At 38.2% G+C, this 22,427-nt stretch overlaps 1 protein-coding gene across 1 annotated transcript in view; it reads right to left on the reverse strand.

Moving 5' to 3' along the window:
• The window catches only part of CYP38 (cyclophilin 38), a 44,801-nt gene extending 22,828 nt beyond the window's left edge, over nucleotides 1–21,973 (reverse strand). Inside the window, exons 1-3 of the mRNA XM_089385465.1 lie at nucleotides 21,587–21,973; nucleotides 21,175–21,459; nucleotides 20,498–20,697 (exon numbers count right to left, since the gene is read on the reverse strand). Of these exons, the coding sequence (XP_089241591.1) occupies nucleotides 20,498–20,697; nucleotides 21,175–21,459; nucleotides 21,587–21,832 (731 nt within the window). The 5' untranslated portion in view covers nucleotides 21,833–21,973. The remainder of the gene's footprint in view (nucleotides 1–20,497; nucleotides 20,698–21,174; nucleotides 21,460–21,586) is intronic.
• Between the last annotated feature and the right edge of the window lie 454 nt (nucleotides 21,974–22,427).

A 22,427-nucleotide genomic window follows, 5' to 3' on the forward strand; every position in this document is an offset into this window, starting at 1 on the left:
ACCCCCAATACCATATTGATATCTACAAGATCTATTACATAAAAATCACTAGTAAAAGTATAGTTACCAAGTGTTATGCTCAAATCTGGAATCATCCGTGTGCAATCCAAGTTGTACCCATCTACTACAATCACATCAAGGCCTTCGAACTCTTTTATGGGAAGTCGTCTCTTTGCTACTAATGTTGCATCAATGAAATTGTGTCGCTCCTCCATCAACCAATGTTGTGATGTGTTGTCCCTTGACGACTCCCTTGATCCTGAAGGTGTAATACCTGCGGATTCCTGATAGGGATGCAATCTTAACTTACAGTCGATTTTTCTTCTCTTCGCGTGGCTTTTTCTCTTCTTTAGCTTCCTCATGGGATTGTTCTTTCTCTGGGTTGCTAGGCTCATCTTTTGGGGTGGGTTCTCCTTCGTCCTCATCATTGAAGACCACTTTGATGTAGTGGATCTTCCCTTTGCCTAAACAACGTTTTCTTGGCTCCCATGGCTCCTTGCAACTAAAACAAAGCTTCTTTTGCCTTAGTTTGCTTCGGGTTTCCTAATCCAACCTGTCCTTTTCGGGCTAATCCTGTTGGAAGGGATGCTTCTCCTTATCTTTTTGAGGGACAAAAGGCTTAAGTGGTGCCTTAGATCTGATTGATGCATTCCCCATATCTTGAGTCTTCTTCATTGCATCTTGGAGAGTTGCGAGATCGAATGCCTTAACCCAACCTTGCAAAGGTTTGGCTAATCCTTCCGTGAAGAGCATGACTAGTCTTTCTTCAGCTATGTCGGTTACCATGATCGCAATTCATTCAAATTCTAAGATGTATTCTTCATGCGATCCTATCTGTTTGAGTTGTGCCAATTCTCTGAAGTGTATGTCCAGGTTCTTTCGATCAAATCTTTCTATCAATCTTTGCATAAAAGTCTACCTAAGAAGTGATGTTTGCATGCCCGAATATAACCAGTCTATGATACCACCAATCATGTGTGTCTCCTTCTAGATGTAGTGTGGCGAATTGGATAGCATTTGCTTCTAACATAGGGTTGAGCCTGAAGTAGGTGTCCAATTTTTGCACCCAAGCTCTTGTTGAACATTTAGATGATCCATCAAATGAGGGGAGGGAAAGTTTACTTACCTTGCGCATTAGATCAAAATTTCATTGTTCCTTGGGTCTATTCTGGTATCTGATGTTGTTATATTCTCATAAAGTCATGGTTTCTCGAGTGTTTTCTTCTAGTGTTGCATACTCCCGAAAGTATTCGTCAGAGAGTCTATTCAGTTATGTTGCTTCTTGAGTTGTTTCCTGTTGATGGTTTAAAAATTGAGGGAGTAGTGGTCTGTAGTTCCTTCCATTTGTTGTTTTGTGGTTTGTTTGAGCAACACTATTGGAAGAGCCAGGGTTATGACTATCGTTTCCTTCGTTACCAACTATATTTCCTGCGTTCAATCCACGGCTACCCAGCTCATTTATGGCTTGGACAATAAACTGAGCCATCTATTATTGTCCTTGCATTAGAACATTGGTCATTTGTTGTTGTTGTTGGAGTATTGCATTTAGAAGGACTCTAGGATCTTATTCTCCTTGTCCTATTTTATCCACCATGGTTGACTGATGAGTGTTCCTTTTTCTTGTTATTGTGATGTTGCTTGTATCTACCGAACACGTACAATGCTCATGTACTCACAGGCTGGTAGGATGCCTTCGCTCTGATACAACTGCAATATGCTAGGGCGATTTTAGGGTTTCAGAAACTCGGATTTCAAAAATTCTTTCACTCATTCAGTGGTGAAACATTCAATAGTACAATATCACATGGTCCACAATAATATCACTATCTATTTAACAACAACACAACATAACAATATCATTGTTCATTCAATCAACGATATCACTATTCATTTGCACATATAATCCAATCGCATTAAACTTCAAATAATCTACAACGAATCCCAAGTCCAACATAATATAGACAATGAATAATTATGCATCCACTATTAATGACTAGAATCTCATATAGTGCACAGCTAGGGTTCCCTTGCATATTCTATCAAAAGGCTTAATGGAGTACCCTTAGTTTAAATCTGCTACAAGAGGATCATGCCAAGTTCAGGATCTCAGGAAACTCCTCCGTAACCTACCTCAGGACCTATACTATATTTAGGAGATTTCGATCTTCCACAGTCTCTAATTTAGCCCCAAAAGCAATCTTTCAAGAGGGTCTTGTTGGAAAATCAGAACGGCAGAAAGATTTTCTCTATGTTAATAATTACTTGTGATATTCTTATGTTCTTATTAACTTTCTTGTGTTCTTCTTTTAGCTTAGTTCATCAAGCAATTACCAAAACCATAACACGAAGATCAAAGACACCAGATGTAGGCGAACAGCGAAGGAAAAACCCCTATCTAGGGGAAAACCCAGTCAATAATTCTTCCTTCAATAGTTTCACAAGATGATCCAAGACTACTTGACTTAGACACAGAGTTCCTCTAATCACCAAGTCATCCCTACCCTTCTTTTGCAGATGACAACCTTCCAGCAACAACTTCGACCTAGATGCAACAGTGGATCTTCGACCTAGTAGCAGCAGAAACTTCGACCTAGTAGCAGCAAAAACTTTGACCCATTAGGAGCAGAAACTTCGACCCAGTAGTAGCAGCAGAAAGTTCAACCTCTCCAACAAAACTTTGATCTCTCCAGCAGATCTTTGATCCCAGCAGTAACCCAGTAACTTCATACGAATGAGAGAGAGAGATAGCCCAAAACTTTGACTTTTATCCTTCTCCAACAATTCTTCTTCTTCTCTTGGAATTTCGCACTTTTTTCTGCTTCCTCTGCTTGTATATCGAACTTGTGAGATGGATGCTCCAAATGAATCAAACTACACTGTATTTATAGCCTCTTCTGGAGTTTGAATTACCCTAATGTAGGCCAACTTGATCAGGTAAGGGCTGACTTTGTGTGGAGGTGACAAATGACTTATTTTACTCAATCAAAATTTACATTATACAAAGGGTCTCATTAAATGGACAATGACTCTAATGACTTAATATAAAACCTAGAAGTCCTCAATGGGGACTTTGACTTAAAACATGATGACCCAAGCATGAAACCCATGCTTTAATAAGTCATAATAATAATAATAATAATTTATTTTCTTTCTTTTGATAAATACATTTCATTATGACTCAAATATAATTATGAAGATCGAACCTAGTTACATTCTTCAACACTCCCTCTTAACTAGGGAGGTATTCATATATATACAAGTACATGGAAGATCTCAAAACACATGAACCATGAAGAGTTTAGGCACTCACGGTGCCACAGACTAGATTCTTGACCAAGGCAATCTATCCAGGGGGGACTAAGATGAACTAAAGCTTTCAGCCACTCTAGGTACCTTCACGCTTGCTAACCATCAACCTAGGGAACTAGGTGCATAATGCAAGGTTAGAGTTCTATGACCAATGCCACCCTCCCTACCTTGGGAACTAGACATCAACACACAGGTCGGCCAAATGTCCTCCCAGGCAATGTGTATTACACACAAAGCCTCAACACATCAAATCTCTCCCGATAAAACAAATCAGTAACATCAAGCATGCTTCCAAAACTTCGAGAGGTTTACCTGAACAATCACAACCCCAATCAGTAACAACCTTTTCAAATACATAAGTAAACACAAACCTTCGAGGTTTACAGACATCTAAATGTTGCTTCACAATTTATCACAATAGGACTTAGAGGCTTTCCAAACAAATCTTGACAGAAGATTCCTCAATCATACAGCTTCCTTTCCTACTTCACATGCAGCAACATATTCTACAACCGGATCCTGCTTTCCTTCTTTCAATAATGCCTCAATATACATTCTCCAATTTCTTCTTCAAGGTATCCATCATGATTATAATATGCCCTCCCTCTCAACTTGGGAGATATACTCTTTCTGTTATCCAAGCTTCCTCTTAACTTAGGGAGATCAACTACTTTCTATGATATCAGAGAATCTTTCAAGGCTTCAATCCTTCTTATCAGAGTCATCTTCATATAACTTCCTTCATCATGCTTATCAATCAAATCAACTTTTACTTATGAATATCTTCAACATCTGCACAAATTAGATAGCAAGTACAACCAAATACATGTATAGAAGCATGAACTTAACTATATCAGGATCATGGAAGTATTAGACTTTATACAATACCTAAACTTCGTTAGGCTCATAATCAACAAGAGACACATACTTTTAAACCTCAACTTCTTGCTTGGGTTAGGATATAACCCTTAGATCACATCAGTAACTTAATCAAGATATCAGTCTCATTATATATAGGGTCTCAATATTTCTTCCAGAGATATGACATACTCTACTATAATATATTGCAAACCCTAGAAGCAATTCAAACAAGAATAGTTCTACAATGCATCCAACAACTGTAGAATTCATATGTTAGACTTCTACTAGGATTCAATGCAAACCCTCGATTCCATCTTTGAGACACTTAGCCTTAGATGTCAACAAATAAAACCAATCACATCACAATCTAATATGATCAACTTCTACTAGGCTTTGTTGTAAACCTAGATTTTATCCATCATAATGGAAACAATATCACCATATCCTAGAGTATCAAACTTCTACTAGGGCTTAGTTCACAAACCCTAGAACTATGAGCATCAATGAGTCAGTTAGCTCATATAAATATCTAGGATTTCATAATCATGCATAAGTATATCACAACAATATCTATTAGATAAACCCAAGACAAAAAAATCAATAAAAGTTAGACATATAACAAACTTGATTAGGGTAGGGTTTTGATCAAACAGACAAACATACACCTAGGGTTTCATTCCTAGGAGCTTACTCTAGATATTATAAGGGTTTTGCTCATAAACCCTAATTTATCAAAACCTCAAGGTTTAGGAATACATTACCATCCAACCCTAAAGGACTAGGGTTTCCATAACAATACTAAAACTTCAAACATGACATTACCATCAAAACCCCAAACATCAAAAGAATAGTATTTTCTAGATTTCATCAATAACCCTAACTAGCTACGGTTTTCACATTAGCATTGACATACCCTTAGGTTAGGGTTTTACATAGAACCTTTTAGGGTTCCACAAACATGATGATTTTAATGAGGGTAGATTCAATCTAATGATTAATCACCCAAATAATAATATTTATGATTCAAAGGTCCTAGACATAACACTTGTTAGTAATGTAAAGCAGATTTATTAGAATGAATGAATATATCTTTATCACGAAGAGAACAAAGCTTATGGTCTAAAACATACCTTTGAGTTGTTTAGACAAACCTTACAAGACATCAATTCCAATAGAACTTCTATCATGCTTTGTCTTGTAAGATCTTCTCCATAGCCCTTGAGCATGTCAGCTAGCTTTTCCTAAACAAGAAATGTTATTAGCATCTAGTACAAACACATCTAGATAAGAAAAGGAAAACCAAATATAAAATATAATACAAGGAGTAAGATACTTATCTTTGGAAAAATGGTGAGGGGTCCCTCTTGATCCAATCTCGAGGGATACCTATAACTTTAACAAAACAATTCAAAAATGTTTTTCCAAAGCATGTTAAACCTATAAGTACTAAAAATCAAAGTACAAAGGAAAACAATTCAAAAACTTAGAGTAGAGGGACTTAGTAGTATAAGTCCTTTATTTTTGATTCTCCGGTCTTGTTCTTCTTTGGAGATCCTTCTTCGACAACATTTGCTTGATCCTTGTTTCTCTTTTTATTCCTCAGATTGTCAGGACAATCATTTCTATAGTGACCCATCTTGTGACAATTGTAGCATTCTATCTTGGATAGGTCTACCTTCCTTCTAGACCCTTTAGACTTCTTGAAGGTTCCTTTGTTCTTGTGATGAGTGGAATAGGCATTTGAAATTTTCTCCTCTTCATTCTCTTTGTTGCTTACTAATGAAATTCTGACTTCTTCTTGACTACATGCATTCCATAATTGTTCGAATGTAGGAGTTTCCTTCCAACTGTTGATACCTGATGAAAAGGCACTCCAAGATGTTGGTAATCCTAGAAGTGCAGTGATTACAAGTTCTTTTTTAGGTACTATCTCATCTATTGCCTAGAGTTCATCTCTGATTCTAGATATCCTTACAAAGAAGGATGCCACAGTGTCTTCCTTTGTCATCTTCATAGTTCTTAGTTCATTCTTAAGACTTGCAATTTGACCAAGATTCTTGATTGTGAATAGTTTGGCCTCATACATCTCTTGAGCAGAATCTATGTTGGATATATATGGGATGAGGTTGTCCTTTATTCCATCCACCATTAGGGTCATGGCCAATATCTTTGTTTCTCTGAACTTTGCCTTTTCTACATCACTTGATTCATTTGTAGGCTTCTTTACTTTTCCTTTGACTAGATCCAAGACTTTATTCTTCTCGAGGATGAGATCTATCCTCTTCCTCCATACCCTATAATTGGATGCTCCTTCTAATTTGTTTTCTCCCTTCATTGAGTTAGACATTGTTCTTGAAGATAGTAGGCTTGACTTTTTATATGATCATTTTCCTTGATGACCCTTATTCAAACTTCTTAAAACTCCTTATTCTCCTTTCAATAGATCTTCAGGCTGCCTTTTTCCTTCTTCTTCACCTTAGCTCTAATACCATGTTGGAAAATCAGAAAGGCAGAAAGATTTTCTATATGTTGATAATTACTTGTGATATTCTTACGTTCTTATTAACTTTCTTGTGTTCTTCTTTTAACTTAGTTCATCAAGCAATTACCAAAATCATAACACGAAGATCAAAGACACCAGATGTAGGCAGACAGCCAGGGAAAAACCCCTATCTAGGGGAAAACCCAGTCAACAATTCTTCCTTTAATAGTTTCACGAGATGATCCAAGACTCCTTGACTTAGACATAGACTTCCTCCAATCACCAAGTCAACCCTACCTTCTTTTGTAGATGACAACCTTCCAGCAACAACTTCGACCTAAATGTAGCAGCGAATCTTCGACCTAGTAGAAGCAGAAACTCCGACCTCTCCAGCGAAACTTCGATCTCTCCAGCAAATCTTTGATCCCAGCAGTAAACCAATAACTTCGTATAAATGAGAGGGAGATATAGCCCAAAACTTACTTTTATACTTCTCCAGCGATTCTCCTTATTCTCTTGGAATTTCGCACTTTTTATGCTTCTTCTGCTTGTATATCGAACTTGTGAGATGGATGCTCTAAATGAATCGAACTACATTGTATTTATAGCCTCTTTTGGAGTTCGAATCACCCTGATGTAGGATGACTTGATTAGGTAAGGGACGACTTGGTGTGGAGGTGACAAATGACTTATTTTACTCAATAATAATTATTTTTACATGATACAAAACCCCAAGAAGGGTCTCATTAAATGGACAATGACTCTAATGACTTAATATAAAACCTAGAAGTCCTCAATGGGGACTTTGACCTAAAACATGATGACCCAAGCATGCAACCCATGCTTTAATAAGTCATAATAATAATAATAATTTCTTTTTATTTCTTTGATAAATACATTTCATTATGACTCAAATATAATTATGAAGAGCGAACCTATTTACATTCTTCAACAGGTCTGCCTACTTAAGGAAACTTTCGTTCTGCTTCAAAATCCGCGAGTTGCTTCAGGAGAATAATATTGTTCGTCTCATGAGTATTTTCGCATAATATTGACCTTAGATAATTCGGATTTCCTGCTTCAGATAACTTTGAGTGCCTCAGGCTTCAATCTGTTGGTTACAGGGGTCCTCGACTACCTCAAAATAGTTTGCTTTCTGCCTCAGGTTCATTATACTAGCCTATGAGATTTGTAGTCTACTTCAAAACGTCTTTCTTCTACCACAGAGAGAAATTGGTGACGATTAAACCCAAGAAGACTTAAGTTTGTCCAGGAACTATTCCTCAAAGAACTCGTCCAGCTTCAGATTAGGTAATGCCTTGCTACAGATCTTCCCAAAAACAATACGTTGCTCCTTCAGATAATTAAATCCTTGCTTGCGAGAACAGAATAGAGAAAATAGAAAATAACTTTATGAACTAAGGTGGAATCTTTCAACGTCAAAATTAGTAGGGACGATGGGATCTTAAAACCCTCAAAGCCACACAGCTCAAGAAAGACAGATGATTTGATCCAAATTGATGATGATTCATTTGATCTCAACTCTCCTCTAATTATATATTTTCCATGGGCTCCAAAATGTTAGGGGTTGTGGTTGCAAACCCCTAATTTTGGTTTCTTTAGCCCTGGTTGATCCAACTTTTGCCCAATGTTGCCCCAACATAGGAAAAAATGGGTTTTTACCCCTTTATCAAGTCGATAGCCTATACGGTCGAATAGGTTATTTTGTCCTCCATTAGCCATTAATTTGGAGAGGACATTACACCTAAGATAAACAACATCATCTGCCTTGGATCTCATAATATATTAGACAATGAAGGAGTGTTCCTTAGTCTCAATCCCTAGGGAGTAAATTATGTAGTTGCACTGGTTTTTAGCCATGTCATTTTCTTCCTTAGTCCAAATCTATTGCCCATAAGACTCAACTTTGACCTATCCTAAAGGATAAACCACAACCCACAAACTAATGTCATAAAACTTGTCTCAAATGTGGATCAAGTTATCAACATAGAATAATGGTTCAAAGCTAAGGGTCCTAAGAGTGGCAAAACCTTTGGCAATATATCCCATAGGTGTGCTTAAAAAGCATGAATTTCAATTATAAAATCCAGTCAATTTGGTGACCTACCTTGAAGAATAAACTAATTTTTGGAAGGTTTTGAATAGGGAATCAAGAAGTGGCAACAAGTGCGGGGGGAAATCTCAAAGGAGAATAAGAATCCTCTTTCGCTTGGAGTTTAGGGGAGACTACAATCAATCAAGCAAAAGCACTAGTGTTGTTACAAGGGATAATTCTCCCAAAACAGAAAGAAATTTATCAATTCTTGGTGATTGAGGATTCAAAGGTGATAATTAGACATATGCATTCCCAAACAACCCCTCAAGAGCTATTGCTACACTGGAGAGTCACTTGAGCTCAAAGGTTGGCAAAGAGTTTTGCTCAGTGTGAATTTTACCATGTTGTGAGGCACTTCAACTCTATAGTTGATAAGCACACACATGAAGGGGCTTGTTTTCATCCAAGAGCATTTTGAATAAATGGGGGAGTCCATGAATACAACATTTCCCATGAATTACACATCACCCTTGAAACCAAAGTTTGGACACAAGTAAAAAGTATATCCAAAGGCAAGTATTGGTCTACTAAGAATCCTTTACTCCCCCCTTGTTAATTTCTAACCCCAACAACCGAGTTAATTACTTCCTAGCAGATCAGTTTTAATGAATAAAAAACACGACAGAGATTTTAACACTTAAAATAAAATATAACAGCAGAAGCAAATTAAAACACCAATCTCATACACATGCACAAATAACTTTTGCCCTTCAAAAATATGTTGTTTTATTAATTAAAGTCTGTGACATACAAGGGCTCCCTTCCAAGGATAATGGCCCTATGAGGAAAAATATGAATACAACAAAAACCCGGAAATGATCCAACTAATCAAACCCCTAATTTGTCCTTCGATCTACTGGTTGATCTAGATCCTTCCCTTACAGCCCCTTGCACTCTTCCTCGAACCCTACACCTAAGTTACCAGGATTCGGATACGGATTCGGATCCGGATCCGGATTCGGATACGGATTCGGATCCGGATCCGGATTCGGATCCGTCATATTTTTGAAAATCCATGATCCGGATACGGCAAGGAAACGGCAAGTGCTATATATATAGTTACAATACTTATGGCTATTAACATAATCTCTCTTGATACAATTTAATGACCTTGACATGCAACTACATCTTTATGTGTAGACAAAACCTAGCTACATAAACTAATCCATTGGAGTTACATAAGGGGCAAAATTATGTTCTTATCAAATGCTTAAAGTCTTTGGTTGTTAGCTTAATTCCTTATGTTTTGAGGAAAAAAAGATTTTAGCCAATCAACATTTTTTATATAAAAATACAACTTAAATAAAAAAATTTAAATATGTATAATTTGTGTTGTATGTATCTAAACATTTTAATAATATATCTATATATATATATATATATATATATATATATATATAATATACATAATAGAGATATAAAACATATATATAATAACATATATAATCTTTTTAAGTATTTAATTTAATAATTTCTTTAATGAACCCGACATAAAATAAAGCATAAAATAAATTAACATATTTATATTTATACACTTTTTAATAACTATATACATAATCTTTTAAATTAAAAAATTCTTTAATGAACCCGACAGGGAAAATCAGGGATTAAGTAAATTAATATTTTAAATATTTAAATGTATATAAATTTTTATTTATATTTGGATATATAAATTAATATATTTATATTTACACACTTTTTTAATAACTATATTATTGAACCCGACAGAAAATCAACGATAAAGTAAATTAATATTTTAAATATTTAAACGTATATAAATTTTTATTTTTATTTGAATATATAAATTATATGGTATAATTATATAATATAAATAATATAGATATAAAAATAATGCATACGATTATATAATCTAATTAATATATACCATATAGACACACTTTAATAACTATATACATAACCGTTTAAATTAAAAAAGAAAGGAAAAATTAGCGAACCGGACAGAAAGCCAATGTATCAACAATTACACGGTTTGGTGGTGACATTCGGGTCTTTAGTGAACCCGACGGGAAAGAAAGTGTGGGATGGTGAAATTCGGCTTTCCTATACACGCTGCTCACCATGTGACGACACTTTGAAAAATTACTATTGAATTTGAATTAAACGCATCCACGATTCGCTGTCCAGCTGTGAATGAGCACAGGCATTGAAATTCAGCTAATACGAAACTGCAGGGAAACCTTGTAATTTTTATATTTAAAAACCGAAAAAGAACAAGATGCACATATGAATCTCGGGATTCGTTTTATAGTGGGACACATTTCTTTCCATCAGCGCATGAAACATTTATCAAACAGATTTTGGGCGGATCCAGGCGAATCCGAATCCGGTTCCGGATCTGATCCGGGGATCCTTCCCCCAAGATCAACAGGTCAACGGATCCGGTAACATAGCCCTACACACTTGGATGAAAATCCTTCTACACCCAATCACTAACATCTCACTATCTCATTGTGTCTTGTGCTCAAGATATGTATTTTCCCTTAGACTTGTGCTCATGATGTGTATTTTCCCTTAGCCTGGCCTTTTTTTATAAGTTTGAGTTATTGACCGAATCCACAACCCTAATCTCCAAAGTGATTGACAGATGAGATTAGATCTCAGCATCACTTGAGATCAACGATTGAGATTCATCTAATTCACTAATGCAAATAACCTTCGCATTTCATTAGATTAACTCAATTTATCTTATAAAAGTCAATTACGATAATAATTAAAGTAATTATTAAGGTTAAGGGTCAAGTAGGCGACTTCGACACACCTAGACTCTTAGGCATGTGCAAAAGCACCTACCCGAACTACTAACATCAACACTCCCTCTTAGCGAGGAAGGTACTTCCTGAAAAGCCACCTGGAGTTGGTTGTCCCTCCAGTCTTAGCATAACATCACATGCATCATCCTTCACCATGGCTTTCCTCCAAACCTCCTAGTTTGTTTCCTCTTCAATGATGCTACTCTTCAATGCCATGTAGTTCAAAAACATCTTCATAGGCCTACTTTCCCTGAATGTGTTCCTAGGAGCATCCACATGCTCCTTAGCATCCCTTAATTTCTACTCGAACCACCAGGGTCTCCTGACAAAACAAGGAGGAGCTACTGACCCCTCCCCACTTGAAGGTTGATTGCCTGAATAGGAAGCCTCTATATGTTGCTCTACCTTCAAAGCCTCCAACTCCTTGTCCCTCTGTCACTACTAGAGGCAACTCATTAGACTTCCTAGAGCCCAAATTCTTCTTGAACTTAACGTCTCTGCTCACAACTATCTGCATCTATGCCGGTATGAAGATCCAATAAGCTTTTGAGGTCTCGCTATACCCAACAAATATGCCCTTATGTCCTCAAGGCTCTAGCTTCGTCCTTTTGTCCACATAAACATGGAGGTACACTGGAAAACCAAAGATCCTGAAGTGTCCTATCTCTAGCTTCACCCCTGTGAATACCTCCTCAAGAGTCTTGTCCCCCAATATCCTGTGAGGGCTCTTGTTCTGCACATAAACTGCAATGTTGCATGCCTCCGCCCAAAGAAACATAGGCAACTCCTGGGCATGTAGCATAGCCTTAGTAGAACTGATGTGGACTGATTTTTTCTCTCTACAACCCCATTATGCTGAGGATTGTACGAGACTATCATTTCCCTCTTGATCCTTTCCTCCTTGCCGAAATCATTTAAGTCATTGAAGGTGTACTCTCCCCCATTATTTAACCTTAAGATCTCATCTTCTTTCCAATGTGGTTCTCCACCTAGGCCTTGAACTCCTTGAATCAACTGAAAACCTCATCCTTGGTCTTCATGAAGAAGATCCAAGTTTTCCTAGACTGGTCATCAATAAATGTGACATAATATTGTGCTCCTTGCATTGACACCATTACATCGATCAACATTCATCTAAGTGAATGAGATCCAAGATCCCCTTGGACATACTCTCGTCGCTCGAAAAAGGAGCTTTGGCACTCTTGTAAAGTGCACACCCTCTACACATGCCCTATTGCTTAATATTGAAATTTGGGAGACCAATGGCAATCTCCCTCGGGATTTATAATGCCATGTAGTGTAGGTGTCCCAACCTCCTGTGTCATAGCTCACACAAGTTGTCATTGTCATGTACTAATCCGAATTGGATCATTATATTATTTATCATCCATCTTGATGCTTTTAGAGTGGAAAAGGTGGAGGAATCACCTCATAAGACCATTATTACTTGTTGGTCCTAGTTTGGCAAATTAGGGTTTGAAACCTTCCAAAAGTAGTTTGAGGCATCAAACAACATTTTTTAGGGGTAAAACTTTGTCACTTATGCATTCCATCCCCTAACGTTATTCTACACGCAGATTCCTTTCCAACAACGCAAGAATCACCTCAATCGAAGTCCGTATGCAAAATTTATGCCACCTTAAAGTTGACCTTCCTGTTTTGACCACCATGATTCGAGAAGATGTCGCACCACCCCCCATTATTCATGGAAAAGGGGCTAGCCACATTATCATGATGAAGAAGACTCTAGAAGAGTCAATATTGTAACTCTAGTTAAGAGTTCAAAGAGTCAAAGTTACCCACTAGTAACTTATTAAGATATGTTATAACCGAGCTACTAGGAGGAAAAGGGGCTCCATTCTATTCGAGTGCATTTTGTTCCAGAAATGAGTAGTAGATGAGTGGATAGAGAGGGTGCAAACAAAGAGGGTTAGTATACTATAGCAACCCACGGGCCACAAGTCTCACTCCTTTGTACTTGCATCCACTTCCATTTAGAGAAAGAGAGCAAAGCAAGATCACCATACAGCTAGGTTTTCTCCTAAAAGAGTTTCTTAGATTATATCTTGTATTAATTTTGATTTGTGAGTTTTATTTCATTGTTCTCTATTTTTTGCATATTTTTTCTATTGTGTGCATAAGCATAACACAATAATTAACATATCCAAAAATCTAAGGAGAAATCAACCCTCATAATGTAAATTTTATATTTTAAGTATAATTTCATCAGATTTGTTGTGATGAACTATCCAATGGAATATCCAAGACAGCTTACAGATCATGTACCAATGCCTAAACAAATTTTCCCATCAACCTGTATAAGTTGCTCTCTCTAACCCTAATAACCAATGCTATGTTTGGGCTAGACTCCTTTGGACAAATAAGCATATGCCCATTCCTGAACATGACCCTGTATCCTCTATCCTCGATCATTGATACTGAGAACAAGTTCTTCTTCAGTCCTAGTACAAAAAGCACATCCTTGGCTTCCAACGTCGCTCCTAACTCTAGCTAGAACTTAATGGTTCCAACACCCTCCATTGCATACCCGACGTCATTATCTAAGTCTTTATCCATTAGAATACTAAATAGCTCGCGTGCCTCTATCATATGGCATGATGCACCACTATCCAAGTACCAAGAATTCCTCATGATGGTGTTGGTAGATAGACAGGAGGCAAATAAGAAGTCCTTTTCGAACTTCACTGCAAACCATCAAGCTTAACCTCTACTAACGTCGTTGTCTGTTGCGACCTCCCCTTCCCCTTCTTCTTCTCTGAACACTGTGATACATATTTCCCATTCTTGTGGCAAATGAATCACTTGAGCTTGCTCAAGTCCTTCTTCCCTAGCTGAGAGGTTGCCCCCTAACTATTACCCTTGAAAGTTTGAAACCCTTCCACTTTCCCTTCTTGGCTATACAAACCAGGCCCAGGTTCTCATCTACATCTCCCTGCCTACTGGCTTTAGACTCCTCCCAAGTCTCTTCCTGGATGCAGTCATCCCAAAGCCTCTCCCAATTGGGAAGCTTCTCTCGACTGCAGATTCCCTTGATAAATGGTTCCAATGACTTGGGAAAAATCATTTAGTGCCACATATATGAACTCTATGTCCCCCACATTTTCCCTAATGGCTACAAATTGATCCCGTGTTTGGGTGATCCTCATGAAGTAATTGGCAACGTTATCAAAACTTGGACATTTGAATGGATCTAAGCTTGTTTCTCAAGATCATCTTCCTATTTACATTGTCACTTGAGCATGTTCACTAAAGCCTTGAACATCTCCCTGCTTGTCTTCTTTTCTACCAAGTGAGGAATCAAATGATCCTTTATGGCAACCATGTTGGCCCGCTAAGTTTTAATGTCCTTCTTTTTGTGGGCTACCAACTACATTTGATTTGTTGGCAATTGAATTTCCTTGTCAACAATCTCCCAAAGGTCATTTTCTTTCAGCAGCAAGGTATCACTTGCCTTCCAAGGCAGGAAGTTAGATGCTCCATCTAACCGGTCCTCAAACCTGAGACTGGTAGCTGCTATTTAGATCTAATAATTTTTGCCTTGTGTTAGGTCCTTCTAGCACCCACAAGAATAAAAAGTTGTTGGTTTATAGATCTGCTAAGATCTCCTCATGGATCTATGTTTCGATCATTTCTTTGTTGTCATATGATACAACCGATTTCTCACTGCATGTACGAACTGCACTTTCGACCTCCACACACTCGGCCCTATACAGATTCTAGTTGTGTGTTGTATTTCAGAGATTGGTTTTCTAAAGCTAAGATTTGATACCATGTTAATTTCAAACTTTTAAGTTTAGGTATGTTCTATGCTTAGAGCAATTTATTTCAATTTTCATAGTTAGCTCAATATCTTTTCCAGATTAGCAATCACATCAACATTAAAGTAAACTACAGATAGAACATAAACGTAAATAGTAGAAGACAAGCCAAGACAAGAGGACACAAGATGTGGCGCTGGCCAGGGACAAACCCCAATGTGGGGAACCGTTGATCAATTCTTCTTCTATGTTCTTCAATAGTTCAGCAGGTAGAGAGAGAGAGAGAGAGAGTACATTTACAACAGAAGTCAACACTTTTACTTTCTAGATAAGAGAATAGATCATCTCTACATGAGATCAGTTGAAGACATGTTGCTTCAACTGATTCTCCAAGGTGACTCCTTCACCTATCATTGTGTTGCATCTCGTCCATGTGCTACACCTCACTGTGTTGCACCATGCTGCACTCATCATCACAGTGCTGGACCTAATGACCATGCTATGCACTTCATGTTGTTGCTCCTGTCACTGTGCTTCTCCAATCACTAGGCTGCTCTCATCACGGATCTACACTCTATGTTGCACTCATCATCACTGCATCCAATCATGTAGCTGCATCATACATAGTGTTGTACTATGCATCATGTCATGCTGCACCCTTTTTACATTATGTTGCATTGCTACCCATCACTGTATGCTGATAGCACTATGTTGTACTAGCTGTTGTCCCATAATATGTCCAGCTACACCAACATGCCCAAATAGTCCAATTAGGCCATGCTGTCATTTGTTTGCACAGCTGTTCTCTGCACACCTGGTTAGGGCACTTGCAGCAGCCCTAGTTTCATCCCACAGTCAACAAACTAACCCTTCAAGGGCTGCGGCATACCCTCATAGGTGTCCTCCTCACCCACGCTGCTTGCTTAGGGTGCTGTCCACCCTTGACAGCGCTCACACAGCCTCTAGTTGTGTGCTATGGCTTGCGGCCTAGCACAACAGATTGTTGTAGCAACAGACCTCCGAAAATGTGCCAAAATAACTTCCAAACAGCAACATGTTTGACCCTTAGGAACTCGGCCTAACAGTCAGCCTTCTCGGCCCTCTTCACAGCAAACTCGGATCCTGATTATATCACAGTTCCAGCCCTAAGACTATCCGCACTTACCTCAACCACTCGGCCTCCTGTAGCAGACTTCGGATCCCTGTTTTCCCACGCTGTCCAAACTCTAGGTTGCTGCGGCTAGGGTATATCCATATCCCCCTTGGGGAGGGCAGTGTAGGGCCTCCTCTAGTTGCTGGTTAGGGCCTTCCCTTTGCTGCGGATTAGGGCTCCCATTAGCTGCGGATTAGAGCTCTCTTTCGCTGCGGATTAGGGCTCTTCTAGCTGCATATTAGGGCCTCTTAGATTTGCAGCCTCCCACAATTCTGCGGCTAGGGCTCTCCTAGATGACCCTTCTTTAGGGCTGCGTAGAAAGCATCTCCTCTAGACCTCCTCTTCCACTAAAAACCCAAACAAGTGGAGAGTGAGATCACAAGAGATGATATCAAATGACTTGAAGTCCTCCTTTATTTATACTAAAACGTTGAGCACAAGTGGGGTATATTTGGTTGCTGGCCAACCTTGACGAATTGCCCACAACACAAATAAATTCATATCTCCGTGAATATTTATCGGAATCGGATGATCTTTAGATCAATCCTACACCTCTCGATGAGAGGGATCCAAGAAAAATATCAGCTGCTATTAATAAGATGACCCGCATGGAGTTTGTCCTTAGTTGCCAATTTTAACATTAATCTCAACAAACCTAGTTAATTACTTCCTAGCAACTCAGATCTACTGAATAAAAAACACAGATGAGATTTTAACACTTAAAGAAAATATAACAGCAGAAACAAATTAAAACATCAATCTCCTACACATGCACGCCTAATTTCTGCCCTTTAAAAATCCTGTTGTTTCAAGTTTATAGCTAGCATACAAGGGCTCCCTTAATGGGATAATGGCCCTCTGAGGAAATGTACCAATACAACAAGAACCTGGAAATGTTCCAGCAGATCAAACCCTTGATCTGTCCTTCGATCTGCTAGCTAATCTGGATCCTTCCCTTGTTGCCCCTTGCACTCTTCCTCAAACCCTGCAATTTTGGATGAAAGTCCTTCTCCATCCAATCACTAAGATCTCACTATCTCACTATGTCTTGTGGTCAAGATGTGTCTTCTCCCTTAGCCTAGTCTTATTTTCATAAGTTCGAGTTATTGACCAAATCCACAACCCTAATATCCAAAATGATTGACGGTTGAGATTAGAGCTCAACATCACTTGATATCAATGATTGAGATTCATCTAATTCATTCATGCAAATAACCTTTGCATTTCATTAGATTAACTCACTTTATCATATAAAAGTCAATTACTTTAATAATTAATGTAATTGATAACGTTTAAGGTCAGACCCAAGGGTTAGCTCAGTTGGTCGAATCCCCGTCATTAAAGCACCTTTGCTATTGAGAGGTCACAAGTTCAATTCTCTCAACACTCTCAGGGTCAAGCTCCATGGTTGAACCGGCAAGAAGTGATCCTTTCGGGTAAATCTCCCTGGTACAAATATTCTGTGGAAGTAGCGGTCACCGATCTTCGAGGACCGTGAACCACATAGAGAAAAAAAATGATAAGGTTTAAGGGTCAATTAGGTGACTTCCACACACCTAGACACTTAGGCCTGTGCACTACTAACATCAACCCCTCTCATGTCATTTAATTCAATGGAAACGGAGGTAATATCCCGTGCCAGGATGGGATGGTAGATCCCATGTGGTACTAAAATTCAACGTGCTTAGAGATTGTCTGTGGTTCCATTGTTTCCTGCTCACCTTGCCCTGAGCCAACGTTTTCCAGCCACTGGGATTGGCTGGTCTCATTTCATTGTACAGGTAGTAGGGACTACTCTTTGGAAGCCCAAGCCATATGAATGGAAGCAGTGTCACCCTGGTGTGATAGTATTAGACCCAACTATTTGTAGTGAACAAATTCATCAGGAGAAAACGGCAAACCCCCATTGTCATTCAGAACATCGCACTCTCTGTGAAAACTTGGAGCTGCATAGAGGCATCTGGAGGTGCGAGAGGCATATCAAAGAGGCTCAGGATTTCTTTTCTCGGTATACCAGCAGTAGGAAGGTTGAAGGAACGACTGGGAGAGAAGGAATGCATTGGAAGCCAAGGAAATGCAAAGGCAAATAAATGGTATCAAATTTCAGATAGACTCAGTTGAAACCAGCAGAGGCAGATTGGAATCAGTTCAGAAAACAACACTCTGAAGATTGATGAGATAGCAGATAAAATAGACATGTTGCAGGCCAGGATTGAGAAGATAGAGCTGGAGAAAAAATATGTTAATGAGGGGAATCAGTCATGGGTACATCATTCCCTCTGTGTTGGTTCATTTGAAATGGACATTCTAATGGATAAGGAGTATGCTATTGTGCAGCAGCCATCAGCTCAAGCAATGAAACAATCCTCTGTTGTTCAGTCAACCAAGTCCGGTAACAATTTAAAAGCCGACAGTGAGCCTGAACATCACTAGTTTTTGAATTATGCAATGTTTTGGAAAGTTGTTCTTTTGCTAAGACAGTTTATACAGCTATATACTTGCCAGATAGATAGTGGTAGAACTGGAACCTTGCATCAAGTGGTTAGAACAGAAAGTAGTGCTGATAGAAACTGTTCTTCAATTTTGATTCTGGACCTCCTAATGCTTTGTATTATCTTGCTAGACAGTTAGGCTGCAGCATTATTTTAATACAAATATAGAACTGTTTCTGTTCAAAGAAATAACGAGTTAAGCAAATGATTCCCACCATATTCAAGTTCACAACATGAAAACATAATCTCCGGAAGAATTTCATTTTAATGATATAGGGATTCATGCAGATTATCACCAGAACTTTGAAGTTTGCAATCTTAAAACATACCCATGTTCAAATGGCTGGAATCTTATGATCTATTTGATATAGCCATAATTTTTAAACATTTTTAAGCTACAATTAAAGCATGCTATAAAAAAATGTCTTCATGTTTTTGTTTTGTAATCAGGAATTCAATTTGACTTCAACTTGTGGAGTGTTAATCATCTTTTGTTCTTAGCAAAACCCAAGGTCATAGTGACCTGTGTGTATCACATGAAGGGTATAAAGGTCATAACATGCAATCCCATGTGTTAATATAACAATGGATAAATCATAAATACGAATCACTTGACCATTAGGGTTGCGGCAGATAGTTGCCTTTCACTGCCCAAATGTCCTCACCACAACTAGTCAGTGGTGACAGAATAACTCTTCTTGATATCAAAATATAAGTTGGGTTGAGTTGGTTTTAACATCAGAACAACAAACTAATTGGTTGAGGTTGTCCCAAGAAAGGTACTATGCGAGGTAAGTGATAATTACTCACTAATTCTCTGATATTGTACAAAAACGAGTAAAAGGTTGAAGAGGTGTGGTTCCCTCAACCATTTGTGTGATAAAAGAGAATAAATCTATAGAAAGCAATAGAGGAGATAACAGATCCATAGAAAGCTGTAAGAGCTGGGGGTTAGAAAGCCAGACTACATAAGAGTTGCTCCAAATAATAGCCACATGTTGTATGCATGATAATGGCAAGCAAAGATCATTGCCAAACTTCTATACTTCATTCTCTCTACAATGCACGAGAAAGAAAGTGATAATGATAGAAAGGATGACCACTCTAGCTCATAGGAGTGCCAAGTGATTGCCATTATCCTCGATGGTATGTAGGGCACCGCTCAGGAGACAACACTTATCCTAATAATTGCAAATTTGAAATTTCTGATCAAGAAAATTTCTTATCATTTCACCGAGTTGGTTCTATTGAAAATAAAATCACTTAAAATTTCGTAACATTTCATTATATTGGTTCTATTGAAATTAAAATCACTGAACGTTACCTACAGTCTTCTATTAGAGGAGCATCTCCACAACGATAGTTCAAACTGGACCTAAGGTTCAACGCACATTATGATTTCTTCTTCTGTGGAACTTTCCCGAAAGGTAAAACATGCAAATGCATAGCAAGAAAATATGCACTTAATATGACAGAACTCGCGTTTTGTGCTTTTCTTAAAAATTAATATCTCAAGAATTGTTTTGGACATTACCCTCCTACAAATTCAAGCAGCTGTTGTTGTTTTGGTGCAATTGCATCTCTCTCCCTTTCTTCCACAATCTTCTGAAAGTCTTCTAGTCCAACAGTGAGCTTGTCCATCAATTCCTGGCCATGCTCTTTCTTTGATTCAGCAACACCTGCAAGGATGGCTTGCTTATTCTGGCTGAGGATGCGAGAAGCTTGCCTTATGTTCTGCTTATCAAGGAGAAAAAAGGGAAACTTGTAGTAAGCTCAAGCTTAACAAGGCACTAAAAAAAATCCAGCAAGATAAAACTCCTAAACATTATATGGTAAAGAGAAAGGACACTGAGCTCAAGGATAGAAAAATGAAAGGAAACGAAATAAGCCAGAGATCCCTGAGTTCACAAAGAGACCAAACTCCACTCTCTCTGTGTCTCCCCATGGATAGCTGTCAGGTTTGACCATGTGGGCATGCAGAGCCTAATTACTTAATTTTAAAAAGAGGGCCCTACTATGCTTTCGTAATAGAGCACACCATCGAAATACGAAACCTAATAACAGAGATCCTAGATCCTGGATCTACATTGTTAAAAAACTGCTCTAATATGACCCGAGTGGATGTTAAAGAGAGGAAAAGCGAAAATATTTTTAAAAAGAAGAACAAAAAGAAGTGTTCTCTATTTCCTTTTGTAGTAAGTATTTACGTACCCTCGCCACAGGCTCCAGTGCCCTCTCTCCCGGAACCTTAAGATTCTCTGTGATGTCTTCAAGGGACTTCTGGACCTCTCTGATGGGTTTATTGTCAATAGGAAGAGCATACCTCAGCAATGCTTTGGGATCTTTGATTGGAGGGCCTGAGATCAATACAGAGAGATCAGGTAATACAGGTACAGGTTGAAATGCAGAAGCAGCTTCAACAGAGGGCTGCATTGTCACAATTGTTGCTGCCAATGCAATACAGAAGCTACACTCTCTCAAAGAAAATCCTTTGCTCTGCTCTCAGAAAACCCAAAAAACAAAAAGGAAAAGTCAGTTGCTGTGTCTCTCGGTCCTGCCCATATTGCATCCACTGCTGTAGACTAAAAAGTAATAAATTATACATATAAATAACAGTCAGTACCTTGGGTTCTTCTGCTGAAGCTCTGGAGCACCTAATAGAGATGCCATGAGCCCCATAAGTGGAAGTACATTTGCCTGGACCTCGTCTGCTGACCAAATCCAATAACCTGCATTTCCATTTGGGTAATCTCTTGTTCGAGTCATTGGGCAGTACATGAAAGCTTCGAGCAATGGGAGCACATGTGGACGAGGATGCAGAAGCAGATGGGCCTATAGAATAGTAGTTGCAGCAGATGGTCGCTGCCATCAGTGATAAGGAAGGTAAGATACGAGAGTGCCCTTTCACAACTGATAGCAGGAAGAGTAGAAGGAACGGGTACCCCGAGTGAAAGAAAGTACTACTTCAATGGGATATGCTTCTAAGGGCTGGAGATGATTCAAAATCTGATGTGGCCACGTAGAGATGAGGTATAGATATCCTGACAGTGAAGAGGGCATCCAGTTGTGGATAAGCTATCTTCGTGCGCCTGAGAGTAGACCAATTGGCTGGAGTCCTTGCAAAAGTAAGCTACCACGTGTAAAAGCTTCTTGTAAAACATCCGTAACCAATCAAGTTCCATTGTCATCTATCTTCTTGCTCCACTCAAATGTAGTTTAAGTGGTAATGTGTTTTTAACTTCTGAATTCAGACCTGTGTAGTTTAAGTGGTAATGTGTTTTTAACTTCAGAATTCAGACTTTTGAGATTTGTGCATATTTAAAATCAATAAATGTAATTTTATTTTATAAATAAAATTTATTTTATTTTATTTTCTGAAATTCAAATTATTTTAAAATTTAAAATATTATTCAAAAATATAAAGAAATATTTAATTTTTTTATAATTACATCATACATCTAAAT

The sequence above is a fragment of the Pinus tabuliformis genome, chromosome Q, assembly GCF_031772625.1.
Source record: "Pinus tabuliformis cultivar Carrire ecotype Pingquan chromosome Q, CPIR1, whole genome shotgun sequence".
NCBI lineage: Eukaryota > Viridiplantae > Streptophyta > Pinopsida > Pinales > Pinaceae > Pinus > Pinus tabuliformis.